Here is a 9,635-nt window from a genome sequence, read left to right as displayed (position 1 = left end):
AGCAGTAGCAGATTAGCAGTAGCAGTAACAGTTAGAGTAACAGTAACAGTAGCAGTAGTAGTAGCAGTAGCAGAACCAATAGCATTTGTAGAAGTAAAAATAGCAGCTATCATAAAGTAATCGAAACCACGGACCTATGGATTGAAAACTGGTTTACATGTATAGGTCCGTGTCGAAATTAATTTTCAAAAACTTTTAAAATTTTACAGTTTCATAGATTTATACTTTAAAAAAAAGAAAACTAATTGCGGCATAGATACTTTTCCCTCCATGCATGTACCAAGAGAAGATCAAAGTTATTTATTTATTAACTTTCTTATTCCCTATTTATTTTCAATAAAAATAAAATGCATCACAGTACTATTTCTGACAAACATTAAAATAACGGGATGCACCGGACCCAGCTGTGTACGTTATGGCTTGATCAAGAAATCTGTGTACTCAAACGCTCGGGGAAAGCTCTCAACAAACAACGATCACATTATTGTGTTTTATTTCTGATTTATTACAAAAGAATCAATGTGAGCGATGTTTACAGACATAAATAACGCTCTGAATATTAACACTGACTTCTTAAGTAATCCATGTCTGATAGGAATTGGTGAAAATGGGGCTGATTGCTCATTTTTGATACATCACTTCATTTCTCTTTATCTCAAGAATGGTGTTACAGTTGTTTTGATCAGTTTCAAACAAGCTTTGAACCATTTCAACGGGGTTGGAGCTAAGATCGGGTGCAATTTATTGAAATTTAAAGAACAAAATAGGTTTGGCTATGTTGATGGTCTTCGAAATCTCTCTCAGTGTGTTAATAATGGGATCGGAAATGCAGCATATTCATGGACAAACTGTGTTAATGATGTTGGGCACATTGATAGTATGGCACTCATGAAAGAAATTATATTTCACATGTCAAGTATTACAGAGAAGATGCAGGAACCTGGAGCAATGACATTGATAATAGACAATATAACACCTTTGCTTGATGTTGGGATGACACCAACAGAAGTAACCAAACTTATTCAATATTTAAAAGCCCATATTGAAAATGATATAAGAGGCAACTTTGTTGTTGGATGCTACTCAGACAAGATTGATGAGGAGGGAAGTACTTTATCAAAATACATCCACCATTCAGCAGATTTATTTCTGGAAGTTAAAGGTCTTGAAACTGGATACTGCAAAGATGTCCATGGCCAGGTACTGTACATACTAACAGAGTTCCATCATGTCTAAAGGACTGTTGTGATTGAAAGCATGTTGATATGAAATGCATACTTGTTTTTTTCGGTTCCTAAGTACATCAGATTCTGAATTAGAGGGTTCCCCCTAGCCTTGGTATTTCAAAAGTTTCACCACTTTTTCGGCAGCAGACCAAGCTAGCCTAAAATATTAGATATTCAAAACTTGATTCTTCTAATCCCTAAAGATCTAAATGGGTTGGTGAAAAATATCAAAATTATGTTTAGAAAAGCACTGTATCTGATGTTTGAAAAATATTATAAAAGGTTATATTCAAATTTTACCTTGCAACTGCAAAAGTATGTTGAAAAAAAAGCATTAAATGCATTAAAAAAGGCTTTACCTCATTCATCAAATTCAGGTAAACAAAGCTTCTAATGACATAAAGAACACTTTTTCATACGTGAACTGCAGGTGCATGTATACTTTATGTATAAAGTATATACCCTAATGTTTTGACAGTAAGGAATGAAAAAAAAAAAAAACTCTTTATTGTTTGTTGGATATTGACTTATTATATCATGCATGGATCTTATATGAAGTAACATATAATGGTAGTATGGCTTGTATTTATGATCTGTTATAGACAATTTATATGCTGAACCTTAAATTCCGATCAGTATGAATGGCCCTAAATGGTGACAAAATAATTTGTATGTGAAGGATCTACCATATAAAAAAATAAAAATGTCTGTCCATGTACAATTATTTGCATTATGGGCTAAGTAATGGAGGGTTCAGGGGCAGCACCCATGTTCTGTCTGCAATGCCCTGATTTTGGTCGTGTGTCAAGTAATCAAACACTACAATAATATAGAAAATAAAAATGAACATCTTTATTACATTTATTACATCAATTTCACATTTCAATAACATTTCAGATTTAATAACCTCTTACAACACACAGATTGCAATGGTATAAAGGTGCATATAAAGGCGAACAACAATAATTGGTCAAACTGCAAAAAATAGATGGATACAGATAAAAATGCATAGACACTGTTTTCGGGTCAAAATTCTGGGGTTTTTATATCAAATTAATGAAAATGAATATACATGTACTAAATAAGCTTAATGTGAATCATTACCTTGCATCTTCCTATATTACTGATTCTAATCTATGTACATGTTTGCTTTCATTTGTAGTTGCTGGCTCACTGGCCTCAGGGTTACCTGCGGGAGAAGGCCGTGACTAAGTCCTGGCAGTACAAGCTCACAGACAAAACCTGCGCTCTGTTTGCAGCTGGCATGTCCTCTGCTGTCCTTTGATTCATTTGGAGGTCTGCTGTCCTCTGATTTATTTGCATGTACGTAAAGTACACAAGATAAAAGGAAATAAAGTAACATCTGCTTGAGTCACATTCTGTTTCAACTTTGTGAATGATAAATGTCAGTGTTGTATGTAAAATCCAATGGTTTAATGATACATCCATTCTTCAAAGATGAACTTGTATCTCTTTCTGTGACCATAATCATGATGACCATGTTCAGAGTTCTGCTTATGGTATTCAGAATCAACTTCTGTAATAAAGTACATATTGAAATCTGGGACCAATAATACATGTAATCCTACTCCCAGTTCAGCGCCGTAGCCTCACTGAGGCACACCCTCGATTAAAATTAAGAGAGCAAATAAATAAAAATAAATAATACAATGAAAACTAATAAGATCGACCTCTGAATTCGTGAAACGACTACAATTTTACATTTAATTATGAAAAATGCCGTAGCAGCAGACACTGAGCCAAACCAAGGCACCTTCTTTGCTGTCATTTAGCACTGCTGGGACTCTGTACAATATATCAAACCCTACAGCAATGCCTGTTTAAAAACATAAACTCTTTCTCCCAGTTTATCCGTTAGTTTTTCAAAGTAGGCCTTGAGTGTAATGCTTATTGTGGTATTTTTTAGTAAAATGTCTTCTATCGAACGATGTTCATTAAATGCACCTGAACAAGTTCAAGCCCACATGTAGTGTCTTTAGACTAAATGAAAGCTTTTGATTATAAAGTTTTAAAAAGTTTCACCTTAAAAACGATTATCTTTATATCAAATAAGTAGGTACATGTGAGTAGGTGCCTTCATAGGTGCATCTAATGATTTTTGGAAGTACAAAGCGTGTCAATACTAATACCTATGCACAGAGAGATAGTACTCGCACCGTTCGTCCATCCCTTAACACCGTGTTTCACATGTTAGGTCATGCTTCACAAAAGTGTAGAGCAGCTTGTGATGGTATCGCCCATAGCATGCATGTTGTAACCACCAGCCCAGGTCAAAGATACGGGAGCAGGACTTTTCAACCCCAAGACTTTTCAACCCCTTCTGAAAACGAAGACTTTTCAACCCTTAGACTTTTCAACCCCTATTTAAAAATAATAATAATAAATATATCGTCGTTAATTTCGTTGTTTGTCTGTCTTTGTTTCCGGAGAATTAACTTTCATTCCTGATTATGTATTACCGAGACGCTTTGTCAACAGGGAAACAAAATGGCGGAGTTCGGCAATCCCTGTCCGATTTCTCAAATTTACAGACGCATGTTTATGGTCCAAACACGTGGTTGATCACAGGAGACACATTTTGCTGTCTTCATAATGAAAATATTTAGGATAAAGTTCGCGGTGTTATTTATCCATGTCCAAAATAAAACTTACTTTTGGCTTAACTGCGAGGTTCACATTAATTTATCCGCAATTATCAATGTTTATTTATTTCGCCTAATTTAAGTCCCATTAACTGAAATCCAAACAATAACCTGCGAAAGTTTTAACAACACATTTATAGAAATGTGTCGGCTGCAGATCAAACGGTACAATTTGTGACGTCAGAGCACGAGCGGTAATAAGATCAAACACGCGTGGCTATGGTTTGTACTTAAATCGGTCGGTCGGATACCGTATGATACCACTTGATTGCCAGGATTTATATAATAAAAGTTTCAAAATTTATTGGCAGATCGGCATAGAATAGCCTTTGGCCATTAACAACATAAATATGGCAAAAACATAAATCAACTATAAAAAGTAACGGAATAATAATAAATATACATCATGTAATTAAATATGAAAATATAAATTGTTAAACACTTAGAAGGAAAAAGCAGAAATTAACAAAAGTTAACATAAGGAGGATTACTATTGTACAAGGAAAGTATTTCTTAAATTCATGGCTTCTTTAATGTAGATTGCTATCTTAGTTTGTCTTTTGCTTAACATTAGTCGTTTAAACATATTTAAATTTGGCCATGATATATTTCCTAGATATTTTAAGCGTAAGAGTCTAAATTTACTACAACATAATACAAAATGGTATTCATTTTCTATAACATTAGCGTTACAGCATTTGCAAAGTCTGTTTTCTCTTGCAATACCGGTGTATCTGCCGACTTCAATTTCTAACTTGTGAGCAGACAATCTCATGGAAGAAAAATGTTTGCGTAAATTATCGTTTTCAATTCTATCAAGATATTCTTCGTATTCAAAATTTGTTTTCAGTGAGCAATATGTTTCTAATTTAGTCATGCTATTTATCGATCCACGCCAATCTTGGATAAACTGGTCACGGAGTCTAGCTTTTAACAAAGGAAAGTATTCGGCATATATAATAATCTATAATCGTCGTCTGGGAATCTTAAAACATTGACCGAAATGTTTGAATTCACTACGAATATGAATGAAACTTTGATTGTTACGAGAATAATGTTATTTTATAAATAATAAAATAAGATACGTAAAATAAATCCATATTCGCGTTTACTTGTTCTGTTATTAACCTACCACCACATAAAAGAGCTCACAGTTGACAAGAAAATCGGCGATTTTCTTCAAGCAAATTAACAAATTTAGTTGATAAATGACTGATTCGCTAGAACATCATCATAGATTTGTAGAAATTGAAGTGCTGGATTTGGTCTAAAAACCGATCGCGTCTAATAACGGAGTATTGTATACCAAAAAACACCAAATTTCATGGGCAAAATTGGCGGGAAAATTTGGTAGTCGAAGGTAAGGAAATGATTTCAGACGTTAAACAAAGCTGTTTTTTTCTGACTTTTTGTTTATGGAAAGCTTAGATATAATATAATTGATTTGATGCAACAGAATTTTGCATGCAATCGAAACTGTAAAAAAAAATCCCGACCGACCGACCCCATTTTTTTTCTCGCCATGTTACCGGAAACACAGGTATTTTTTTGGGGGGCCTTACGCTTTACACAAAGTGCAAGCTATGTGCATGAAAAATATACGCATTGAATGTTGCATCTGAAATAGTGCAATGTAACCTTTTCTTTCTTGCATTTAATTTTCTTTCTGGTTAAGAACAGAGTAAGCGCTTTACAAGCGCCTTATGATACTGATGATCATTAAATTATTAAGATTAATATTGACAGAATTTTGTCTTAAGTCGCCTTCATATTGCGTTAAAAGAATTAAAACCGATACAATGGCTGACAGGCTTACGCAGTTACAAGATGCTGTAAATCATATGGGCGAACATTTCTGTAACAGTACCGGTATTCTTCAACAGTTCGCCCCGCCGTCTCCATTTCAAACATTCGATAAACAAGGAAGGAAATCTCCAGTATCTCCCCCTTCTGAGGACTATGCAGCAATGTTTTCCAAACTTATTGCCAGAACTGCGAAAGATATTGATGTGTTAATTGATTCATTACCAAGCATTGAGTCATCACAAGACCTTCAGTTGAAAAGTTTGCATGCGCTGGAAGTTGAGAATCAGGAATCGGCCGACAGACTGGAAGCCATAGTGAAGCAGGGTGAGGACTTACTGCTGAAAATACAGGAAGCCCAGCATGACATTGCCCAAGTACAGCTGCAGTGTCAGGCGCTGATGGGAAACACAACTTGAAATGAACTATCACGCTGAAACTAGTGAAGTGTATCAGTTTAATGATACCCCAAACCATCGAAGTGACTATTCAGATCAGATTAAAGTGAAGCCATCATTGAAATACTACTGTCAGTGAAATGGACAGAAACTTCTGTTTAATCAGAGTCTTGCATAACATGCATAAGTTTCCAGTGATATGTTTCATTGGGATAGTGGTAAATGTGATACTGAATCTTATGTGTTTTTTTAACAAGGTTGACAGTGACATGCCGAAACAAATATAATTTCACCATCTTTTTATACATGCAGCTGGCCTACACATATAGACTATCGTAGATGAAAATAAGAGGTTTTTTGTTCTGTTGAAGTGCTTCAATTAACTGGCATGATTGTGTAAAAAGGGTCTTTACGTTACAAGCATCATATGTCATTGGTTTAACATTTATAAATCATTATAATGTCATTTCTTCTTCCATTTATCTTATTTGACTTTTTAATAATGAAAAATAGCATATGATTTAGGCACAGATAAAAAGCAATGAACCTAATGTGTGCTTTTTAGGGGTTTTATCATGTGTTTTGGGGGGTTATTATCTCATATTATAATGCAAATGGGTTTAACATGATAATGCATTAAAATTATAAAAAAAAAAATATATAAAAAATCATCAACCTACAGGGTGTGTATACCATGGTATGCAATAGTTCGCTTCGAATGATGTCTTAAAACAAAGATAACTTATATTTTTCTTCACCATTTCTATGCGGCTTAAAGTGCCCCGTAGTCGTTTTCTTACCGCAGTTTGATAAGGTGATTAGTTTTCTCAAACACTTCGACAAACCTGTTTCCAAAATAATGTTTTGACAGTGCTCTATCTGGTGGCAGTTTTGTGAAAAGCTTTATTGAATTGTTTAAAAAAAATAAACTCTCAATCAAACTCTGCTAAATGACCGAATGCGTAGCTCTTTAAGCGGCGTAGACTGTGCTAGTTTTCATTATCTATATTTGAAGTCTACATTCAGAGAAAAATATGGCCTTCCGACTGAGCACTTATGATGTAAATTATCATGTGATATACACACACTGACCTATAATGCTTTTAGGTCATAATTTGAAATTCTTTTAGTGTCATTTTTCTGCAAATTTGTGCAAAGTAAATGTTAACTAGTATTAAAACTGAACTTAATTGTGAGGAAATCAACAAATAATCAACTTTTTACATTTGTGTCATTTATACAGATATATTTAAGATTATTGAATATCTTTAAGATCTTTTATTAGGCTTCTGGCTCATTTTTTCAATAATATGTCAAAAAACACAAAACAAAAAAAACAGTTTAATTTAAACTAGTTCTACAATACAAGTTGTGAACATATTTTCATTATAGTTTATTAAATTTAATGCATTTACAAATAGTCATTTTAACAAGTGACATTTTGTGAGATCAGAAACAGAAACAAATTATTAATAAATTTCGCAAATTTTCAGAAAGAATGTTTAATTAAAAGATTAAAACAATTCTTCTTATTTTTAGCTTATTCGAAGAATAAGGAGAGCTATACTACTCACACTGGCGTCGGCGTTACACCTTGGTTAAGGTTTTGCATGTAAGCACCTTTAAGTCATTATCTCAGTAAATACATCTGTTATTGCATTGAAACTTTGGATATGTATTCCCAACTGCCTTTCATACTAAATTAATGAAGTTAGATAACAATTATTTGAATATAATGCAAATAATAGGCCTTTATTATTCGACTTAGAAATTCTGGTTAAGGTTTTGTGTGCAAGCACACATAGGTTAATATCTCAGCAACTACTCGAGGAATTGCATTGAGACTTTATACAATAGTACTCAACCATCCAACCTACTTAATTAACCAAGTTAGATAACTCTAGTTTGCATTTAATGCAAAATAATTGCCCTTTATTATTCGACATAGAAATTCTGGTTAAGGTTTTGCATGTAACCACATTTAAGTCAATATCTCAGCAAATCTATCATGTATTGCATTAAAACGTTAGATTTGTATTCCCAACTATCTAACCTACTGAATTAATGAAGTAAGATAACACTTTTTTGCATATAATGCAAATAATTGGCCTTTATTATTTCACTTATAAATTCTGGTTAAGGTTTTGCATGAAAGCACACATAGGTAATTATCTCAGCAACTACTTGATGTATTGCATTGAGACTTTATACAATGGTACTCAACCATCCAATCTACTAAATTAACCAAGTAAGATAACTCCAGTTTGCATTAAATTAAAATAATGGCCCCTTTTTTATTCGACATGAATTCTGGTTAAGGTTTTACATGTAACCACTTTTAAGTCAATACCTCAGCGAATACATCATGTATTGCATTGAAACTTTACACACAGGCTCCCATATATTTAACCTTCATATTTAATCAAGTAAGATAACTCTTATCTTTCATAATATATAATTTTTGCCCCTTATTATGCGATTTAGAAATTCTGGTTAAGATCTTGCATGTTAGCACACATAGGATAATATCTCAGCAACTATTTGATGTATTGTATTGAGACGTTATACAATGGTATTCAACCACCCAACTTAATTGAATAACCAAGATAGATAACTGTATTTTGCAAATAATGGCCCTTTATTATTAGACTTAGAAATTCTCGTTAAACTTTTGCATGGAACCACATTTATGTGAATATCTCAGCAAACCATGTATTGCATTGAAATCTTATCTAACAGTGATTCATGCATGTTTTGCCAAAACTTTTCAATCCTTACACTGAAAAGCGAGCGTGCTGTCTCTGTAACAGCTCTTGTTATCTTAAATAAGGAGGCTTTACTATTCCCATTGGCCTATGTTTTAAGTTTAAGAGCAAGTTGGCATTTTCACTTATAACTCCAATTCCCTTCATTTAATTCAGTTAAAAATTCTTCACACAGCTGTTCAGGACAATCACACAACGAGGTTACATAACTCCATATTATCCTTAATAAAAATGTTGGCCCCTGATTGATATAGGAACTTACCGATGTGTTAAAATATTAATGCACATTGTGTCACATTAAAGTTTCAGGGCAAGTTGTGAATTTTATGCTCCCCTTTGTCGGTAGGTCAGTTGGTAAGCTTGTCCGAGTGATTACTCCCAAATTCCTGCACCTATGGTCATCAAACTTGGTATGAAGGTTGGGCATGACCAGTAGATAACCCCTATTGATTAAGGGGCCATCAGGTTAAAGGTCAAGGTTACAGTGACCTTAAATGGTTAAAGATTGACAAAGCTTGTCAAAGTGATAACTCGACAATGGCTAGACTTATGGTCATCAAATTTGACATGGAGGCTGGTCCTGACCAAACTTGACAGGTAGGTTGTGAATGACAGGAAGATGACCCTTATGGATTTTGAGTTCATAGAGGCAAAGGTCATGGTCAGTCACAACTCATATATTAAAATTTATGTCATATTTACTTATTCCCCGCTGCTTAGAGAATACATGTTTATCATCAAATATCAGTCATCATCTGAACATGCTTACACACTACCTAC

The 9,635-nt window shown here is 33.8% G+C and overlaps 2 protein-coding genes across 2 annotated transcripts; both read left to right on the top strand.

Moving 5' to 3' along the window:
- The first annotated feature begins 454 nt into the window (after positions 1 to 454).
- On the top strand, positions 455 to 3,652 carry LOC128219256 (elongator complex protein 6-like). Its single transcript, XM_052927071.1, has 2 exons — positions 455 to 1,200; positions 2,389 to 3,652. The coding sequence occupies exons 1-2, from the start codon at positions 529 to 531 to the stop codon at positions 2,509 to 2,511; spliced, it is 795 nt and encodes a 264-aa protein (XP_052783031.1). The 5' UTR covers positions 455 to 528; the 3' UTR covers positions 2,512 to 3,652.
- A 2,036-nt stretch (positions 3,653 to 5,688) lies between these two features.
- LOC128216396 (mediator of RNA polymerase II transcription subunit 21-like) lies at positions 5,689 to 6,111 on the top strand. The gene has a single exon (XM_052922958.1). The coding sequence runs from the start codon at positions 5,689 to 5,691 to the stop codon at positions 6,109 to 6,111; it is 423 nt and encodes a 140-aa protein (XP_052778918.1).
- The last annotated feature ends 3,524 nt before the right edge of the window (positions 6,112 to 9,635 follow it).

This window comes from Mya arenaria, chromosome 2 (assembly GCF_026914265.1).
Source record: "Mya arenaria isolate MELC-2E11 chromosome 2, ASM2691426v1".
In the NCBI taxonomy this organism is placed as follows: domain Eukaryota; kingdom Metazoa; phylum Mollusca; class Bivalvia; order Myida; family Myidae; genus Mya; species Mya arenaria.
This window is presented reverse-complemented; position numbering and strand designations above follow the sequence as displayed.

Excerpts from the sequence above, each read along its gene's own strand:
- LOC128219256 (XM_052927071.1), top strand. The coding sequence starts at position 529 with ATGTTTACAGACATAAATAACGCTCTGAATATTAACACTGACTTCTTA. Across the intron at positions 1,201-2,388 it reads GCAAAGATGTCCATGGCCAG|TTGCTGGCTCACTGGCCTCA; the intron begins GTACTGTACATA and ends TTTCATTTGTAG.
- LOC128216396 (XM_052922958.1), top strand. The coding sequence starts at position 5,689 with ATGGCTGACAGGCTTACGCAGTTACAAGATGCTGTAAATCATATGGGC.